This window comes from Carassius auratus, chromosome 26 (assembly GCF_003368295.1).
Source record: "Carassius auratus strain Wakin chromosome 26, ASM336829v1, whole genome shotgun sequence".
Lineage (NCBI taxonomy): Eukaryota > Metazoa > Chordata > Actinopteri > Cypriniformes > Cyprinidae > Carassius > Carassius auratus.
Window position 1 is genome coordinate 4,056,948 of NC_039268.1, and position 22,155 is coordinate 4,079,102.

Below are 22,155 nucleotides of genomic sequence, written 5' to 3' on the forward strand. Positions count from 1 at the left end.
CAAAATCCAGGTGAGTTTGATCTGGTGAGAGTGGTGATCGTGACTGTGAATGTGTGTGAGCCGAGGAGGACTCTGGAGTATGGAGTCCAGCATTGGTGACATGTGACAGATAAGTAGTAATTAAATTTTTTTGATACATTTAGCAATCTGAATGGTTAACAGTCACAAAAGGCGATTATAATACTTATAATATACATGATCCATGATGTTTCACTAAACGTTGAAGAGATTGCGCTTAGTATCGTGGAGTTATTTGGTGAGGCGAAAAGTGAAAATTTGACTGTTCTTCATGTACAGCTGTAGAAACAGAAAAGAGAAGGAATTATTGTGTAGTCCTTTACTTGCTATAAATAATATATAATGTATAATATATCAGTCATATGACATAAGGCATGCAGTAGATTGTGTATGATGAGTTTTTAAGCAACTTTGGATCATGTTGATAATATAGAGGCCTTGTAAATGTGTGTATGAATATTATAGAGGCTTTACAGGGTAAAGCTACCAATCACCTCAGTACCACACATTTTGGAATTTACCTCAGTATTGACAGAGAACCCAGACTATGTGAGGCCCATGCTATAGCCTACTCATGGGGTCTGGGGGAGAAGACTGGTAATCATTTTATCCTGGGCATTTAAGGGATGACCAATGGCCCATAACCCTGACTCAACCCAACCTACCTTAGTATCTCAGATTTCTTTCAATCTCAGCACCTTATTCAACTTACCAACCTATCTCAGTAACCTTACTCTAACAATCAATCTACTCTAATACCTCATATTACAAACACTCTAACTCAATAACCTTTATTGGCTATTCAATCTACCATATACCTAAAATTACTTAATATACACTCTAATTAAAGGTTGTTTATTAGCATATGTAGAGTTCATTTGCAAAAACAGATAACTGTTTTTAACTGTTTTCAAAAATCATTTCTTTTTCATTGTGCATTACAATTAATCTCAATCAAACTGCTGTTGGGTCATTTTGATAAAGTAAAAATGACTAAAAACAAACACAGCCAACTAACAAAGTAAAACACACAAAAAAACATGAAAACATAATTAAAAAAAAACATGATTTCTGAAAGAAAGATTTTTTTTTCATATACTGTATAGCCATGAAGAAACTTTAACATACATAACAGCTTTTTATTGCACAAAAGATCTTTGAAATGAGTAAAATCATCTTCACACTAAGAAAAGAAAATCCTCCCTTTTTTTTTTTTTTTACCTCAAACTCATACAAAACTGCTTGACAAACAGGTAAAGGGAGTACTGTTGGTTGGTTTTCAAATTAATATTAAGTAGTCAGGAATTCTGTAAGAAACATTTATAAATTTAAAATAACTGTGTATATGAGAATGAAAGAGAAAGAAAGAATGAACGAATAACAAATAGTCAAAAACATATTTTTTTGATTAGTGTGGGTATGTATAATTGCAAGTTTCAGCTTCACAGGAGCTGCAGTTGACCCTTGACCTCTCTCTACCCTGCAGGTGCATACTGAGAAGGTGATCGAGGTCATTCCTGCTACCTTCCTTTGCTTCTGTCTCCCAGGCAAATCTCTCCAGGTCTCTCTGGTTTTGCTTCCTGTAGCTGTTAACTGGAATCTGGTTTCAGATCTGTAGCTACTCATCTGTAATCTCCTTAAGCAGCTTAGATTGATTAAGACAGTTTCAAAACTTTCCCTGCAATTACCAAACAGCCAACCATCCATTTACCTCATTTACAAGAAAAGGAGAGAGTTTGTAAGCAAGAAACAGATGCTGCCTCACTTGTTCTTCTTTGCGTCATTTGCGCATCGGCTACCGTCTTTAGACTTCTAGTGATTGCTGTCCATGTGCCCAGAGCGGCAGTGCCGTAGAAGGCAGACGGCCCGGGCTCATGCGGCCAGCGGGGCGTATCGAGGGGGCGGAGCCGCTCCCAGTGTATATAGAGCAATTCTTAGTCTGACAGAGAGAAAATCCGGTGTCCGAGAGCCGCACTTCACCAACTTGAATCCGAGCGTGAGAAAGGAAAGAATCAAAGCATAGGAGTTCATTCACTGCATTTGTGCATGCATGGGAATTATTTGATTCACTCACTCCAGGAAAAGCCCATATAATCTGCAAGTTCATAACTTCAAAGTCTGGATTCTTAAAAAAAAAAAAAAAAACACTACATTTCTACCTGTCAGGTTAATGTTTTTATTATTTGAGGTACGAGGTGTCTCAGTGCAGTGAGCTTGAAGAACGGGTTTGACTTGACTTGTCCTCTGGCTGGACTCGGTACCCGTGTTGGACTGAGAAATTGTGTGTGATTCCGTTACTGAGTATTATCGGTGTGCGGGGCTTATTTCCACACTAGAGGCGCCGCCTTTGCTCTGGACACACACACACACACACACGCACACACACCCGCGCGCGCCATCAGGTGCCAGAGAGACACACACATTTCCGATTGAGTAGCTATTTGAGTAAAGGCGGATCAGCGAAGATCACCCAGGACTTTACCCGGCACCGAGTTGGATATATAAAGCAGATTTGTCCCTGTGTGTCAACATGATGGATGCATGAGGGCGGGCGAGATCAATACACCAAATTAATCAATACCCTCTAAGCGCACGTGAAGATCAGCTCCGCTGGATGTGTATGACCGCATCTCTATCACCAGGTGGCTTTTCAAGTGCGTGTTTCCAAGCGCCTGTCTCCTGTTGGCGTAAATGTGCGCATAAGGTGTTTTAGGAGCCTCAAAACAAAAACGCAGAGCTACAATGCGCGTGCGGAATTAGTTTAAACTTTGGTTTGCGGCTGAATCGTCTGGATCTGGACTCTAAACTCGCGTCCCTGTACAGAAGAGACTACTCAGACCCCAGATGGGAGCTGATCTGGATTGCATTGTAATTTCTTTCCCTTTGTAAAGAAGAAGGGAAACACATTACAGCCGGAGGAGATTACAAGTGTTTTCTTCTCAAAGATCATTTGTTGTGACTTTGTTGTGATTTTTGGATTTAAAACTCCTGCGCCTGCTCTGGCGCAAGTGTTTCACACCGGGAATTTCGTGTGTTTTATCAGAACTTGAGGACACAGGAGTGATGTTTGTTTTAAAAGCAATGGTGCTATGTGCATTGCTCGGCGGGGCTGGGGCTCAGTCGTGCCCGTCTCAGTGCTCCTGCAGCGGGACAGCGGTGGACTGCCATGGGCAGAGTCTGCGGAGCGTGCCGCGGAACATTCCCCGCAACGCTGAGCGACTGTGAGTGCGATACATTAATGCTACATTACCACCAGTGCGCTGACCAGTACTTTACTATAGTCATAACAGTGTGCATGTATTATATATTTGATCCACAAAATAATTCAAACAATTATAAAATTACAGTTCTTTTTTTTCAGCATGCATACAGCACGACCATTTGCGTATGCATCATATATTATATTTATTCGTGTCTGTTATTACATTTAGTTGTTATCAATTCTTTATACCAGTGTACATTTAGTATAATTACCCACACAAATGATACATTAATATTATTCTGTTACATGCGTTTCCCCCCTCTTGAAGTGCTGTCATCAGAACAATACCAGAGTGTCCTTTTCTATTCCACTCACGCATGTCTCTATCTGTCTCTTACATTGACTGTCTTTCTGAAGTGGGATTCATTAATTAAACTGGCATGAAGTTTAAACACAACCTGTGCTGCTTTGAGACAGCAAGAGCCAGAGAACTGTTTAACCACCAATTAATGATGGCACAGTTAAAATCCTACTTAATTATTAGAATTTCAGTCATTCCTGTGCTCTGTTTAAAATGGTGATATTCATCTTTGGCTGGGTAGCTGTAAGTAGCTGTCATATAGAAAAGCAGGTTTTAAAAGCTATATAACACCAACGTTAATTGGTCAGGATTGCTGAACCCTGACCAGAATTTAATTAGAAACCTGCCAAGAACTCATCCACAGTCTAGCACACAATTAATGATAAAATACACTCATGGATGGTGCATGATGATGCAGATAATTTAAACAATCTAGCATTGTTACGAACATTTAAAGTGTAGGCAAGTGTAAAGAAGTGGCCAGAAAATAATTTTTTTTCCCCCTAGCATCATTTACCACTTAATGGTCCTAATTTAGACTTCTTAATTATATCTAAATACGCAAGTCATTATTTATCATTTTACCCCCTCTCTTCTTTCCACAGTGACCTGAATGCAAACAATCTGACTAAAATCACTAAGGCAGATTTCGCGGGACTGCGGCACCTCAGAGTTCTGTAAGTACCGAACTTGTTTTTTAGAGCTAGTAAGTTAAGTAAGTTATTATTCTTTTTCTTGTTTTGTTTAGAATGGATATATCCACAAAATGTTTAAAAAGTGTATTTTGCATGCAAAAAGCACAGTGTAGATTGTATCCAAAAAAAAAAAAAAAAAAAGTTAAAGTAAAATATAAAATATTTCTTTTGTTAAATGTAAATGTTTAAATATAAATGTAAATATCATCTAATTAATCACACATATATGCAGATATTTATGCACATTATTGTCTACATTCCTATTATCTAGCAAACATATTGGTCCCCAATGGTCCCATTATTAGACGAATGCCAGTGAAATGCCAAAAATACCATGGCTTGTCACAAAATACATTGTTCTGGATTTCACTGGAGGTTAAACACTTGTAGTATATGCACACTTAGAGCAAACAAGTTTGAACAGTGAAGCTTAACGAGGCAGTCAGCCCATGATTGTCAAACCCAAACAAAGACAGCATTTATTCCGAAAAATGATTGCGTTATCGGAATGTGAAGTGCCTGTCTATATCTTTCTTTCTATCTTCCTCTCAGTCTCTGTGTGAGGTTGTAACAGAGCGGGAGATTTTTTGAATGTAAATGTGTGAGATGGAATGTTTGGGTGTGAATGTAAATGTTAGAGAGAGACATATAGAGAGCTCATGTAAGAACAGGTTTGCCCTCCCACTTGGAGGGTAGTATTTCAGCTGAAGACTTTCTCTCTGTCTTTCCTTCCTTTCCCTCATAGACACATTCTTTTCTCTTCCTATCTCTCACTCTTAATTTTTCTTGCTCTTATAAGACATCCCTGAAATGACCTCTAACTCCAAAGTTGTGGCATCTCAATTACCACATATTCTTAATTCATATCAAAAACAAATAAAACAATATAGCTGCAAGCAGCAATCACGGGGCCAAGCATTCCAGCGGCAACATCAGGAGCTAAGCATATGTAGCATCAGACCAAATGCAACAATGAATAATGAAATTAATAATTGCATGATTGTAATTGAAATGGCTGAAAATCGTTAATAAAAGTTCCACAGCGAGGAGCTAAGCATGGCATGGAGCATCAGACCAAATGCAACGAGTAAGAAAAGCAATTATTGGAAGAGTGTAATTGAAACAGCCAGTAAAACTCCAGTAAAATGATGCATTATCATTTTTGGAAAATAGGTGGCGCTGTAATCAAATCGCTTTGTTGTGTTCTGTGGGAGGTGACAATGTTGTGGGCAATTTCTTTCAAAATACTTACAGACCTTTAGGGCAATGAGTCGAACATGCCCACCGAGTTTCGTTCCGATCGACTTCCATTAACCTTGTCAAATAGGTGCTTAAAGTTGTTTGGCCAATGGCGGCCATGTTTTTTAAGATAAGTGAAATTCCTCATAGAGCACTTGTGCCACATTGGGCCATATCAATTTTCAAGTTGATTGGATCAACGGTTGCTTAGTTATAGCCATTTGATTTTTTTTCATCCTGTAGCGCCACCAAGTGGCAGATATGGAAAAAAATAATAATTTCACTAAAGTTTTTGTTCATGCATATGAGTTCTGAGTTTGGTGAAGATATCTCATTTTGTTCCAGAGTTATAGCCTTTTTCGTAAAATTGGTCCACGAATTTGAATGTTTTGGGTCACCTGGTTTTTTGTTCAGTCTTGATCAAACCACTGCAATGATATTCTCTGGACTCTCTAGATCAATAATTTTCAAAAATATGTTGCATTTTGTCCTTTGGTTAGCTATAAGAGGTCATTTAGGAAAGGGCCGTGGCCACATGTAACCTAAAGCCTATAAAACTGAAACAAAAACTCAAAACTTTATGAAACTTGGTTATAACATGTGAAAGATGACCCACCAAGCATGCAAAGTTTCATTAAGATCAGAAAATAGCTGGTGCTATAACAGTTAAACAGGCCTAAAAAACAAAAGATTTCTGTTGTGAATGGCATTAAACTGCAAAAAAAAAAAAAGGGTAATATAATCACACATGCATTAGATCTGTATTTTCTCTAAACAATCATGCAAAATTTAACAGAGATTAGGTAAAAAAGAACACTGTAATATTTATAAAGCTTCAAAACCCAGTGTTGAATAAAAAATTGCAATTATAACCACTAGATGTCACCGGAAGACCACTAATGAGCTCACTAAAGACTAAAACATTACAGTTTATGGGCTTGTTGAGGGATTCATCTAGCAAAAATGTATATTACTATTATTTAATATTACTGTTCAAGCATTTCAGATCACATTGAGTCAAAGTTTACCAATTTATTCATACAGATATATCTAATGTTTATAATTATGCCAGATTATGATTGCAATGAAACCTGAAAAATGACATAGAAGCCCATAAAACAGAAGACTTGCAATAGGTTTTATCACCCATCATTTATTTTAATTATCTATATATATAACAAAATGTGTGCATCTGTGTGTGGGTTTAAGCATGCTTATTGAGTATTAATATAGTAGTTTAAACATTTCATGTTTGTGTGTGTCTGTAATTTTGTTCTATTCTTTTACTGTCAGCCATATCTAGGTTATTTAAAATCAGTGCAGTACTATTATCTAGACTGTGAAATTATACATAAATTGCGTATGCTTCTTTGGAATGAAATTAAGACAACATATAACAGTTATAAAGGTTAAAGAGACAGTGTTGTATGATAAATTGCATTTACGACCACTAGATGTCACTGGAAGACCACTAATGGGCTTTGCAGAGATATAGCCTCAGACTCATTTTGTGAAGATGCCTGATATCTGAAGCAGCGCTGTACAAAAACGGTTTCGTCTATTGACACGAAATCCATAACTTTTTGTCAGCACGGTCTGAAGATGATCTGATTCAATTTTGGTGAAAATCAGACAAACGGTTGAGGATGAGTTTAAAAAAAAAGGTTTTCAACATGAATCAAAATGGCGGACAGGAAGTTTTGCTTAATATGACATAATTGGTATGTATGTTGTCGGCATGTCCCAAGGAACATTTTGAGACATGTTTCATGATAATAGGCTAATGCAATCAAAAGTTATTAGCATTATTGGAAATGTAATAATTAGCGGTTATTGATTGGTTTATTACTCTTGACCAATAGGTGGCGCTGTGACCAAAATGATGTGGCGTGGTCAATGTGATGTGACAATGTCACATATTAAGTTTTGTGTAAATATCTCCAACCTTTGCAGAGATACAGCCTCAGATGCAGTTTGGCATCTTTCCAGCAAATTCGTTGGTACGCTAATTGAAAACGGTTACGTGTATCGACACAAATTCCATAACTTTTTGCCAGCATGGTCTGAAGATGATCCAAATCAAATTTGGTGAAAATCTGAGCAACGGTCTAGGAGGAGTTCGAAAAAGTAGGTTTTCAACATGAATCAAAATGGCGGACAGGAAATTTTGCCAAAATTGACAAATTGGGTATCGGTGTTCTCGGCATGACCCAAGGAATCTATCAACATCAGTTTTATTACAATAGGCTAATGTATGCAAAAGTTATTAGCATTTTTCGAAAAATCGTTATAACTATTGACCACAAGGTGGCGCTGCCCCCAATTTTTTTGTGTACATTCAGGGCATGGAGCCGGACATTTTTGTAATTATTTGTGAAACGATACGGAACTTCATTCTTAAGATACAGCAATTTACATCTAAATTCAAAATGGCCGACGCCCAAAATGGCCGAATTGGAAAAATTCGGTATCATTCGACTCGGAATGATGCACTGAATCTAAAGACACCACTTTTGTTATTTTTGGCAAAACCGTTCAGAAGTTATGAGCAAAAACATGCATTTTTCATATCTCCTGACCACTAGGGGGCACAGCGCCGAAACACTGCAGGTAGTCCCAGGGAATGGTTGTTATAAGACCCACCAAGATTGGTCTCAATAGGCCAAACCGTTGCGGAGATATAGCCTCACGTTCACGTTTGCGTGCTTTTCGAAGAATTCGTTCATGAGCTATTCGGAAACAGTTTGAGAAATCAACTTGAATTCCATAACTTTTTGCCAGCATGGTCTGAAGATTATCTGATTCAATTTTCGTGACAATCGGTGCAACGGCCTAGGACGAGTTCGAAAAAGTAGGTTTTACGAACAATTGACGATAGCGAAAAAACTAAGCCTTGCGATTTTTGAATTTCGGTGTCCATTCGACTCGGCATGAGCCAAGGAATCACATGAAAAAAGAATTTTCATTTTGTGGCTTACGGTTCAAGAGTTATTAGCATCAAGTTTTTGAAAGTTTAGACAATTGGTGGCGCTAGAGAGTTTGAGTTAGAGACTTCAAATTTGCTACGGTTAATGTTCAGACAGTCCTCTATTAGTGTGCCAAATTATACAACTTTCCCGCAATCGGTTCTATGGGCTACCATAGACTTGGGGTGGAAGAAGAAGAGGAAGAATAAATATAGCTGCAAGCAGCAATCACGGGGCCAAGCATTCCAGCGGCAACATCAGGAGCTAAGCAGACCAAATGCAACAATGAATAATGAAATTAATAATTGCATGATTGTAATTGAAATGGCTGAAAATCGTTAATAAAAGTTCCACAGCGAGGAGCTAAGCATGGCATGGAGCATCAGACCAAATGCAACGAGTAAGAAAAGCAATTATTGGAAGAGTGTAATTGAAACAGCCAGTAAAACTCCAGTAAAATGATGCATTATCATTTTTGGAAAATAGTTGGCGCTGTAATCAAATCGCTTTGTTGTGTTCTGTGGGAGGTGACAATGTTGTGGGCAATTTCTTTCAAAATACTTACAGACCTTTAGGGCAATGAGTCGAACATGCCCACCGAGTTTCGTTCCGATCGACTTCCATTAACCTTGTCAAATAGGTGCTTAAAGTTGTTTGGCCAATGGCGGCCATGTTTTTTAAGATAAGTGAAATTCCTCATAGAGCACTTGTGCCACATTGGGCCATATCAATTTTCAAGTTGATTGGATCAACGGTTGCTCAGTTATAGCCATTTGATTTTTTTTCATCCTGTAGCGCCACTAAGTGGCAGATATGGAAAAAAAAAAATAATTTGACTAAAGTTTTTGTTCATGCATATGAGTTCTGAGTTTGGTGAAGATATCTTATTTTGTTCCCGAGTTATAGCCTTTTTCGTAAAATTGGTCCACGAATTTGAATGTTTTGGGTCACCTGGTTTTTTGTTCAGTCTTGATCAAACCACTGCAATAATATTCTATGGACTCTCTAGATCAATAATTTTCAAAAATATGTTGCATTTTGTCCTTTGGTTAGCTATAAGAGGTCATTTAGGAAAGGGCCGTGGCCACATGTAACTAAAGCCTATAAAACTGAAACAAAAACTTAAAACTTTATGAAACTTGGTTATAACATGTGAAAGATGACCCACCAAGCATGCAAAGTTTCATTAAGATCAGAAAATAGCTGGTGCTATAACAGTTAAAATGGCCTAAAAAACAAAAGATTTCTGTTGTGAATGGCGTTAAACTGCAAAAAAAAAAGGGGTAATATAATCACACATGCATTAGATCTGTATTTTTTCTAAACAATCATGCAAAATTTAACAGAGATTAGGTAAAAAAGAACACTGTAATATTTATAAAGCTTCAAAACCCAGTGTTGAATAAAAAATTGCAATTATAACCACTAGATGTCACCGGAAGACCACTAATGAGCTCACTAAAGACTAAAACATTACAGTTTATGGGCTTGTTGAGGGATTCATCTAGAAAAAATGTATATTACTATTATTTAATATTACTGTTCAAGCATTTCAGATCACATTGAGTCAAAGTTTACCAATTTATTCATACAGATATATCTAATGTTTATAATTATGCCAGATTATGATTGCAATGAAACCTGAAAAATGACATAGAAGCCCATAAAAACAGAAGACTTGCAATAGGTTTTATCACCCATCATTTATTTTAATTATCTATATATATAACAAAATGTGTGCATCTGTGTGTGGGTTTAAGCATGCTTATTGAGTATTAATATAGTAGTTTAAACATTTCATGTTTGTGTGTGTCTGTAATTCTGTTCTATTCTTTTACTGTCAGCCATATCTAGGTTATTTAAAATCATTGCAGTACTATTATCTAGACTGTGAAATTATACATAAATTGCGTATGCTTCTTTGGAATGAAATTAAGACAACATATAACAGTTATAAAGGTTAAAGAGACAGTGTTGTATGATAAATTGCATTTACGACCACTAGATGTCACTGGAAGACCACTAATGGGCTCACTAAAGACTAAAACATTACAGTTCATTGTCTCGATGATTGATTCATCTAGAAAAATATATATTACTATTATTTAATATTACTGTTCAAGCATTTAAGATCACATTGAGTGAAAGTTCAACAATTTATTCATACATGTATATCAAATGTTTACTATTATGTCAGAATATGAATGCAATGAAACCTGACATAGAAATGTAAGAAAATAAGTCTTTCTGTGAGTTGTGTGTCACCTATAATTTATTTCAAATATCTACATACAACAAAATGTGTGGGCATGTACTTCTCTCTGTGTGTGTGTGTGTGTGTGTAATCATGCTTATTGATTATTCATATAATAGTTGAACCATTTCATTTCTGTGTGTGAGTGTCTGTGAGCCTATTCTCCATGTTAGACAATGGCACACACAAGTTTGGCTTAATTACAACAAAGCTTTGCAGAGATATAGCCTCAGACTCATTTTGTGAAGATGCCTGACATCTGAAGCAGCGCTGTACAAAAACGGTTTCGTCTATTGACACGAAATCCATAACTTTTTGTCAGCACGGTCTGAAGATGATCTGATTCAATTTTGGTGAAAATCAGACAAACGGTTGAGGATGAGTTTAAAAAAAAAGGTTTTCAACATGAATCAAAATGGCGGACAGGAAGTTTTGCTTAATATGACATAATTGGTATGTATGTTGTCGGCATGTCCCAAGGAACATTTTGAGACATGTTTCATGATAATAGGCTAATGCAATCAAAAGTTATTAGCATTATTGGAAATGTAATAATTAGCGGTTATTGATTGGTTTATTACTCTTGACCAATAGGTGGCGCTGTGACCAAAATGATGTGGCGTGGTCAATGTGATGTGACAATGTCACATATTAAGTTTTGTGTAAATATCTCCAACCTTTGCAGAGATACAGCCTCAGATGCAGTTTGGCATCTTTCCAGCAAATTCGTTGGTACGCTAATTGAAAACGGTTACGTGTATCGACACAAATTCCATAACTTTTTGCCAGCATGGTCTGAAGATGATCCAAATCAAATTTGGTGAAAATCTGAGCAACGGTCTAGGAGGAGTTCGAAAAAGTAGGTTTTCAACATGAATCAAAATGGCGGACAGGAAATTTTGCCAAAATTGACAAATTGGGTATCGGTGTTCTCGGCATGACCCAAGGAATCTATCAACATCAGTTTTATTACAATAGGCTAATGTATGCAAAAGTTATTAGCATTTTTCGAAAAATCGTTATAACTATTGACCACAAGGTGGCGCTGCCCCCAATTTTTTTGTGTACATTCAGGGCATGGAGCCGGACATTTTTGTAATTATTTGTGAAACGATACGGAACTTCATTCTTAAGATACAGCAATTTACATCTAAATTCAAAATGGCCGACGCCCAAAATGGCCGAATTGGAAAAATTCGGTATCATTCGACTCGGAATGATGCACTGAATCTAAAGACACCACTTTTGTGATTTTTGGCAAAACCGTTCAGAAGTTATGAGCAAAAACATGCATTTTTCATATCTCCTGACCACTAGGGGGCACAGCGCCGAAACACTGCAGGTAGTCCCAGGGAATGGTTGTTATAAGACCCACCAAGATTGGTCTCAATAGGCCAAACCGTTGCGGAGATATAGCCTCACATTCACGTTTGCGTGCTTTTCGAAGAATTCGTTCATGAGCTATTCGGAAACGGTTTGAGAAATCAACTTGAATTCCATAACTTTTTGCCAACATGGTCTGAAGATTATCTGATTCAATTTTCGTGACAATCGGTGCAACGGCCTAGGACGAGTTCGAAAAAGTAGGTTTTACGAACAATTGACGATAGCGAAAAAACTAAGCCTTGCGATTTTTGAATTTTGGTGTCCATTCGACTCGGCATGAGCCAAGGAATCACAGGAAAAAAGAATTTTCATTTTGTGGCTTACGGTTCAAGAGTTATTAGCATCAAGTTTTTGAAAGTTTAGACAATTGGTGGCGCTAGAGAGTTTGAGTTAGAGACTTCAAATTTGCTACGGTTAATGTTCAGACAGTCCTCTATTAGTGTGCCAAATTATACAACTTTCCCGCAATCGGTTCTATGGGCTACCATAGACTTGGGGTGGAAGAAGAGGAAGAATAATAATAATAATAACGCCAACGAACACAATAGGTGCCTTCGCACCTTCGGTGCTTGGCCCCTAATAATAATAACGCCAACAAACACAATAGGTGCCTTCGCACCTTCGGTGCTTGGCCCCTAATTAAAAACATGGCTTTGACCTAGTGCAATATTCTTCTTCTGTGTGGTTGCAGATTATTTTTTAGGGCATTCTACTTCTGATTTATTACATATACTTCAAATTAACTTACATTAACAACACTTCTTGACATCCTCCACAGACGTTTCCACATACGTGCTCAGTCAAACATAAAATTGTGAAATGTGAGCTGTGATTTCTCATGTAGGGTCAATTTCTAGCTACAGAAGGGTTAAATAATGCATGATGTTATAAATATATGATTCCCATACTGCAAGGGAATACATATGAAAGTTTACCTGGGTATCTGTGATGTTGTAATGTACTGCTATAAAGATGCATTAACTGCACCAAAGCTGAGAAAAATTGCAGTGTTGTTTGATTTAGTGATTTGATATGAATTGCCATGCTTTTATGTTTATTTTTTTTTATCTGAATCTGGGCGCAGTCGAGAAAAACCTGTGTGTCACGGGACAAATCACAATCTAAAAGCCCCAACTTCATCCAATTCACTCAATTTAGACAAACGCTTTGCTTTTGTAGGGTAGTGTAGATGAAGGAAATGGTGCAGTTATGTTTTTTTTAAATCATAGTCTAAGTATAGATGTTGTATTTAGACTGAGGTTAAAAGCTATTATTTACGGTGGTTTTATAATGAGAGGAGGGTCTCAGATCACGAGATATCCTGTGAAATGATGTTTGTGAAACTATTTGCAGGCTATGAAATGTAAAGTGCTCTCTATAAAAGAGCCAAGTGTGCGCCGACATATTAACTGTTTAAATCATTGAAATTCATGCAATGAGTGACTTGTCTTTATTTTGGTCTCTCTCTCTTTTTCATTTCCATTCTTAGGCAGCTGATGGAGAACAAGATCAGTTCTATTGAGAGAGGGGCATTTCAGGACCTGAAAGAGCTGGAAAGACTGTGAGTGACTAATGCACATACACTCACTTACACACACAAGATATGCTGCACTGGCCAGAAGGGCTAAAAGTCAGTAGCGTATTTGTGAGTTAACATTAACGGTGTGACCTGCCGAGTACAATTAATTGCAAAATGACATTACACAATCAAGTGTGTGTTTTCATATATTAATGGTGGACATTGTATGTTGTGGGCAAGTGTGTGTGTGTGTGCACATTGTGGTCAGGATTTCATGGAGCAACATTTTTGTCTGACAGCCAACCCAGCCTCAGGGGAACACACACATGCGAAACTAACTCTGGCACACACAGCCCTTTAAGGAATGACACTGGAAGCTGGAATGGAAACGGGAATTATGCTCTTAAGGAACCCCCCCCCCTTTCTTTCAAGCTTTTACCCCCCAGCTATTCTCCATTTTCAAACCATATTCATTCTGATGGCCTTTATCTCTTTGTCACTGACTCAGACAAAAGTTTAGGTTCCGTCAGTTTCTTAAAGTGGTGCACTTGGTGTACTGCAGATCTCCATTAGTGTCTTACACATATTATTCAATTTGATCAATGACAAAGTAATATAGAGCAAACATTGAACAAAATTAGCATTTTTGAGCCATGAGCTCACCTGAGGAATTTCTAATGGGTTTTCAGAAAAGCAACTTTCCATTTACGGTATGAGTACAATAAGGTCCATGGTTAACAAGTTGCTATATTTGTCTAATTTTTCCATCATATAAACTCAAATCCTTGTAGTTGTAGTCCTCATGTACACTGTAGAAAGTGAACTGCAAAGAACTGACCTTAAGGAGCAATTTTTACCCCTTAAATTTTGTTTATATTTTACAATTTATACAATTATAGTAAAAAGCATTTTTAAATGAACAATTTTTTTCAATGTAGTAATTGGTTAGGGACTGCAATGCTTATGAAATTCATTTTCCAGGTAAAACTCTGTCTAAATTACGTTACGTACTGCAAAATTCTCTGACTCACTTTATATGAAGTTTTAACTACTATGTACTAACATTTATATTAATAATTTGGTACCACAAACTTGAAGTGTACATGTTTTTTACAACATGAACACAATAAGTACATTGCACCTAACTCTCTCTCTCTCTCTCTCTCTCTCTATATATATATATATATATATATATATATATATATAATTACATATTCTGTAAAGATAATGTTCACTACTGATCTTACTTTACTCATGCATTGTGATTTTCTTTTTACTCAGTAACTGCACACTACACTGCACACTTACTTATTTTACACGTACATTCTAAAAACCCATTTTAATTTCCCAGAGGAACCCACTGCGAATTGGTAATTAATAATGGATTACAATTAATAAAGATTATCATGCAGTACAATAATGTATTATACAATGAATAAAGGTCATGTGGATCTTAAATTCCCTACAAAAACCTTATTTCTCTATTGAGGAGAGCTTAAACTCTATTTTTGTCTACATTCTAATTGTAGAAACAGTATTCTTTCTTTAAGATGATTGACTGTCAATTACCATTGCTTAATGGTGACTGGCAGATGTTCGGTTTACACAGTCACATTAGAACTGGCATTTGAGCCGCACCGCGTGATGCTCAGTCAATCACCTGCTCAATGCTATCCTATTTTTCTGCTAGTCATTACCTTTTAATTTGGTGAGGAAATGTTTAATGACTGCGACCAACCCAGCTGAACCACAAAAGGCTTTTGCCAACTCGGCTCTGTGAGAAACACATATAATTCACTCACGAGTCTGATAACTTTAGTTTTAGTTTAATAAAGGATTTGTATTAGCTGTGTGTGGCTCTGAATGCTAACTAGCGAAAGGGTCAATGGCATTAACCGTGAATGCGGCTTTGTGCAGTGACATATAGCTCATAAAGCAGAGTACAGCTAACTGGTAATAGCTTGTAATAATAGCAAACTTGCTTTCGGCGTAAATTGTGCAGTGTTGGCATAACTGAAGGGTTAGGCGGGCGAATGGTGGCGATGAATAGCTCTTTATAGTGATAAGTGTAGGGATAGAGGAGCTAGCGGTAGCACTGAATAGCACAGCTAAAGTCAGTGTGTAAGATCAGTCCCACTGTGCCTGTACAAAAGCAGGAGTCTAATGCTGGAGGGTGACTGCATAGCTGAGAGGATTAGAACGCACAGGCATTATAATGGCCTTACCAAAGGCCCTTCATAAATATGTGTGAGTGTGTGCGTGTGTGTATGTGTGTGCGTGTGTGTGTGTATGCGTATTGGGGATGCATTTAGGTATTGGGTGTGACGACCTCCTGTAGGGAGGAAAAGTAGAGACTCTGTTCCACGTATGACCCCCCTTGTTAGACACACACACATACACACAAACACCCTTCGTCACGGCTTGCTAGTCATGAGCAATGCAGTCAGGTAAAGTAAGCCTATGGAGAAGGACTTTTTTCTCATTCTCCTCTCAGCCCTTTCCTCACACATTCTCTTTCCTTCCTCTGTGACGCAGCTTTTTTTGCGTTTTTTTCCCCCTTTTATTTCTTTACAAACACACTGTTGGACTAATTGTTGGTTGTGAGCTAATGGCGTTTGGATTGAGACTGAGAACTGTCATGGTCACTGATTCAGTCTTACGCAGGCCGACCTTTGACTAAACGGCATATGGTCTAGTCCACATTGCAGCTCATTCTAAGCTGCCTATTTATGCAGGAATAATTGAACAGTTGTTCAGAAAACACTTTAAAATATTGTAAAAAGGAATACAGTGTGTACTCTGTGATCAAAATATATCTGTCTATCAATGACTGATAAAAAACTGCAAAATCAAAGATTAACATATAGTTCTGAAAGGGTATATCAAGTTAACTTGCTACTTAACGCGTAACAACTTTTTGAGACCACTTTTTTAGAAAACGTCCGGAAATCCAACGATTATTTAATTCTCAAATGTGCTCATTGTATTAGGCCAGTACCTGACTTTGTGTCCTCGTGGACTTTTGTGCATATAAGGAAATTGTGCAGGTTCAGCCAATCAGATTAGTACTTGCCAAATGAAGAAAGTGCTTTCCAGTTTTGTGTGCAATATGCATTAGCCTGTCAGTGAGCAGACTGTGGGCGGCCCGTCTGAGCCTACTGATTTATAAATCAAGCCATAAACTTATCTCATGTGCTATGTGTGATTGGTTGTGGATCATCTGTGCTTTTTGCTACAGTAGCAGTGTGGTTCTTCACACTAACTTTCAATTCGTTCTTTCCTCTGTTCAGTCTTGTTGGCTGTTTTTTGGCATTAAAAGTCATCTCACTTTATGGCCCTCCTTGGAAATGACTGTGAGTGCATGTCTGTGTGTGTGTAAGAGTCTGTGACTATTTGCATTTCTATCTGTAAGTGTGTGTCTGTGTGTACTCGTCTATTTTAAGGGTCGATCTTATTCGCTTAAAGCACTGCGTGTGTGTGTCTTTGTGTGTTACTGCAGTGGGGTCCTCAGGGAAGGCTGTCCTCTGTGCCTGAGTGAAACACGTGGGCATTTCTGGAGTGTGCAGCACTGTGTGCCTCGTTATTATTTCATCATTCATTAAATATTCAAATGGAATGATGTAACCCCAGAAGATGAACGATGATGTCATCGGCTGCTATGTTTGAGTGTGCGGGTGTTTGCAAGTGTGTGTCAGAGAAAGTGAGGGCGTAAAAACAGCAAGGGAGAGTGAAAGCTTGATGGTTTTGTACTTTGTGCAGGCAGAGTTCACTTTAGAACTCAGGCTTGTTTGATTGACATGTGGTAAATCTTGCATGCTGACGTCAGAGTGCAAAAATTGATCGGGTGTGTGTAATATTTTAACATTCTCCCATTATCAGCAGACTTCATAATGCTGTAGTTAGAAGTTCTCAAAACATGGGAGCTTAATAAGCTGCTCTGAACGATCTGTATTCTGGTATTTAAAACATTATTGATTAATCTAAAGCCTCATTAATCTAACACACAGACAGCAGTGGCGCCACTCTTCATTAATATGCACAGTGGGTATTATATATGTGCTGATTGTCATGCATAATGTCTATTATACATGCCTTAGTTGGGAATATTACTCAGTTTATTATCATGTCAGAGAACCGAGCAAGAGAATGTGAGAAATTACTTTTTATTACTGAATTGTCATTGAACTTAAGCAAATATGCATCATTTCCTTTCATGACGTGTGTGCATATGTGTGTGTGTCTGTGTGTGTGTATTTGCACTGTAAGTTCTTTTGCTTCACTTTCTGTGAGACTTTCTGTTTGTTTTTCCCACATCTGTTTTTCCGGGCTGTTCTTTGTCTGTGTGTGTTTGCTAGATGCCCCCACACACTGACAGTGTCTGCCAGCCACACACACACACACACACACACACACTAACACACACAGACACAGTCAAGGCTCAAGTTGATGACTGGCAGGCCCAAATTGAAATATTTTATAAGATTAAACGTTTGAAGTATTTTTCTTGAGCACAGCTCAATCAGTACATATTTCTGTAAACATTTAGATCTGATGTTTCATATGGAAACTATTCACAATATTTACTGTGTTCATATTTTTCTGATGTTTTAATATGTCACTGGAGTAGATTATTCCAGTTGTTTCATAACTTACTGCAGTCGGTTTTGAGAGCAGACAACCCCACATGTTAGATTAGACTTTCTGCAAATAGTTTAAGGTCTGCTAGACCTCATACAATTTCTGGTACCTCACAGTCATTGAATTTTGCTCTTGTGAATGTACATAAACTGCACCACTGTTTGTTTTGTGTAATTTCATGTTGCTGCGTGTGTCTATATTTGCAGGCGTCTCAACAGGAATAATCTCCAGGTTCTTCCGGAGTTGCTGTTTCTGGGCACGACCAAACTCTTCAGACTGTGAGTCCTTTATCTTTTAGCCCCTCTCTTTCCTCTCCCTGTTTTTTTCTCACCCCATTTCTTTCGTCATTCTCTCCTTTTCACTGTCTCTCCCAGTTCTCCTTTTATTGCCTTTTTTAAATGGGATTTTTGTCTGTTTTCCAAAGTTTATTCATTAATGTAGCCTTTTCAAATGTATTTACTTATTTTAGATACATTACATTGCTTTTTTACGGATTTCTGTTTGCTGTGCTGCAGTTGGAACGGGGATCTTTTAATATCAAGGATGACTTTTTAATACATGACTTTTAAATCTCGCTCATTACTCCCAGACAGGATTGTGTGTGTGTACGTGTGTGTGTGTTTATAATTGAGTTATGCAGGACATCTAGGGATCAGCAGTAAGAGAGGTTCAGACCATGAACAGACTAAATTGAGTTAAAAGGAGATACATGCTTAAACATCTGCTGCTCAGAGAGAGCGAGAGGAAGGATAGCGAGCACTAACAGCTTTACCAGGAAAAACAACATTCTAACGGACTTTGCAGGAGGTTAATGGAGGAAATGTCTGTCTGTGTGTGTATGTGTGTGTGTGTGTGTGTGTGTGCGCACGCTGCACATATCGCTCATGTTTCTGCAGTCATATATTCACTGTTCATGTTCTAGACATGGTATGGTTGTGTGTGTGGTCTCCTAAAAATACACTGGGATCCTGAGGCTCAACTATCAGGTGTGTGTTTGTGACAAGTAAAATGCTAGTCTTAAAATGAAATATTAAAGAAATAGATTAATGTGTTTACGAAAGCACTGTTCACTTGTTTCATTTTTAAAAGCATCAGATTGCGTGTGTGAAGAGGTCAAGTTGTGCCTATATTGGACCAAATGTCCCCTCAGGGATAATGAAAACTGAAATGAGCTACACTGGTAGACCAATCAATGGAAAATGACTTAATAAACAGCCTTAACAATGTTTTAATGAAAATGTAAAATCGCAGAATGTTTGGGATACAAAATATTATTAGCACAGTATATATATATATATATATAAAACAGAACAATAGAAGCCAATGAAAGCGTGTGTGCAGGATTTTATGATTCAAGATTTTTTTTCCTTGTCTGTCTGTCAACTCAATTTCCACAAGATGCTAGCAGGTGAGAAAGAGGAAGCACTGCTAGTGTACTTTCTGATAGAATTATTGGATTTGATGTCCTGACACACACACGGAGTGTTCTTTCCTCATTAGATTATCCCTGCGCGTCTACATCTGTGGCTAACATGTGCAGCTTTTATCTGCCTGCCTCTTTCATCACTCTGTCTATCTCGTTTTGCTTTATTTTGCTCCTTTTCCTTTTCTCTCATCCCTTCTTTCTTTTGTGCTGCTTTACGTGCATTCCTTTCTTTCTTTCTTTCTTTCTTTCTTTCTTTCTTTCTTTCTTTCTTTCTTTCTTTCTTTCTTTCTTGTCTCTGCACATCCTCTCCCTCTGCCCCTTTGATCAGGTTTGACGTTAATGTGTCTGGATGGAGTGTGTGAGAATTTTTTTTTTTTTTTTGGAGGGGGATGGTCTGGTGGTGGGTGACAGAACCTTCTAGAGCTTGTTTTGTTCATCTTGCTGGGTGCCCTAGTGACCCCGGATTCTGCTGTACGTGTGTGTGTGCGTATATGTTTGTGTGTGTCTGTGTGAATATGAGTTATGGTTACACACATACGGCCGCTGCCACAGTAGCGGCTGAAGTATTTCTGCCTTTTGTCTCCTTAGAGGCCAGGCCTGTTTGAAAACCTTTGAATAACATTGGGTATGTTTGCGAGAACGTTCAGATAACATTTCTCAGGGACAGCAGGTCGGTCACAGCTGTGTGTGTTTGGTTTGACAGAAAGTGGAAAAGAAAGAAGAAAAGATCTTACAGGAAAGAGTAAAGAGGTGTGAAGGCAGAGAGAGAGATGGGTCCATTAAGAACTCTGTAAAAACCCAACAGTAGTTTGAAAATGAAAGTGGAACACTAATATATAAAAAAACAGATGAAGTAAGAAAAAATACTGATAGAGAGAGAGCAAATTAAAATATCATGAAATATTGAAGGCAAGTCACCAGACACATCATTTTAAGAAAAAGATACTTCCTTAGGTAAATTAGGAAATTAGTTAATTACATAACTTTTACAATAATTGTTTTGCATTACTAGTAAGTTTTTACATGCATTTGCATTACATTATTACATTTTCTGAAATGAAATAAACTTTTCACTTGTTTTTAGGAATAAAATGTTATATAAAGCAGGCCATATGAACCTATAGAGATATATGAACAAAAACCTCTACAAAAACCTTCAGAATATAGATAGGAAAAATAAAATAATGAAAACACTAAAACTAACTTTGAGGAAATTTCCTTTAAAGATTTGTGATGTAATTGAAATATACAGATGCCAATCAATAAAGTGCTCAATGCTCAAATGTGTATTTTTGCAGTTTTCAAAGTTATCAGTTAACTTTTTAGAAGCTGGGGTTGTAGGGGGCAGTTAATATTATGATTTTGTTCTTAATCAAGCTGGCACAAACATATCTTTTGGCGTGAATGCCCGCTCACAGTTGCTACATTACTGTTGTCATGTCACATAGCCATCATCCCTCATCCACTAACCGTTAGTGCTGTTTCACACTGTGCTTACTTTGAGTGTGTTTGTGGGGGTTTCTGACCATCTAAAGAATTTCTCCCATTGTGACATCGGTGTGTGACTTTTATTGAGCCTGTCACTGGTTATTAGGTCAAATGCCTTACAATGGTGATTGTCTAAGCTGTTTCTGCATACATTTCTTGAATGATAAGGACAGATATTGATCAACATCCTTATGTCCGTGGATGAAGAGATGAAGTTTGGCATCAATTCTTGAAGCCGGGGTGTCAGATTTTTCTCTTATGTTAAAGGGAAAGTTAATCCATAAATTAATGAACTTTAATGAAAGTTAACATTTTTAAGCAGAACAAAAAATAAGATATTCTGAAGAAACAGTTTTTTTAGTTTTGCTATTCTAGACAAAACAACATTGGCTCAACCAATGGTGTGACTTTTGATGGAACTCTCTGCTTTACTGACCAATGACAGATGAGGCGGTCTCTAAGTGTTATATTTGTAATTCTGTTGTGTTTTGCAATTATTTTTGTAATAGTAGTGCTGAAATTACAGCTTTAATCTCAGATCATAAATTAAAATGATCAGGCCTGTCTTGTGTTACAGCGCTTGCAAACCAAAGCAAAACATTATTGAATTCTCTGGGAACATTGACGTCATGTTATGAGAACAGTTTCGTGAGAAGATTAGAAACTTAAACGCATAGAAATAGTGAGAGGTTGAATATGTGAATATGCCAGCAGACATCTTCTTATTCCTGTCATGTCTGTTAACAGTGGCTTTGGGTTCACACACGCTTAGCTGATTTTAAATATGGCTTTGACTATGTGGTTTTCTTGAGCAATGTGCCACGAGTATTTGGGGTGAAAAATCATAGTGGTTTTCTTGCTTAATCTGCACACCAAATGCTAGACGAGCCAAACTGTTTGCCATCTTAGAGTGTGTGTCTGCGTGTGTGTGTTTACCGAGCTCACCGTTTCCTAGGTCACAGT

At 37.6% G+C, this 22,155-nt stretch overlaps 1 protein-coding gene across 4 annotated transcripts in view; it reads left to right on the forward strand.

The window, feature by feature from the left end:
* Nucleotides 1-1,960: 1,960 nt before the first annotated feature.
* Nucleotides 1,961-22,155, forward strand: part of slit2 (slit homolog 2 (Drosophila)) — an 81,779-nt gene continuing 61,584 nt past the window's right edge. For 3 of the 4 annotated variants that reach the window (XM_026203760.1, XM_026203759.1, XM_026203761.1), the window contains exons 1-4: nucleotides 1,962-3,239; nucleotides 4,187-4,258; nucleotides 13,611-13,682; nucleotides 18,485-18,556. In XM_026203760.1, coding sequence (XP_026059545.1) covers nucleotides 3,082-3,239; nucleotides 4,187-4,258; nucleotides 13,611-13,682; nucleotides 18,485-18,556 — 374 coding nt within the window. In that variant the 5' untranslated portion in view covers nucleotides 1,962-3,081. Of the gene's footprint in view, nucleotides 3,240-4,186; nucleotides 4,259-13,610; nucleotides 13,683-18,484; nucleotides 18,557-22,155 lie in introns of all 4 variants that reach the window. The other variant, XM_026203758.1, reaches the window with a different exon arrangement.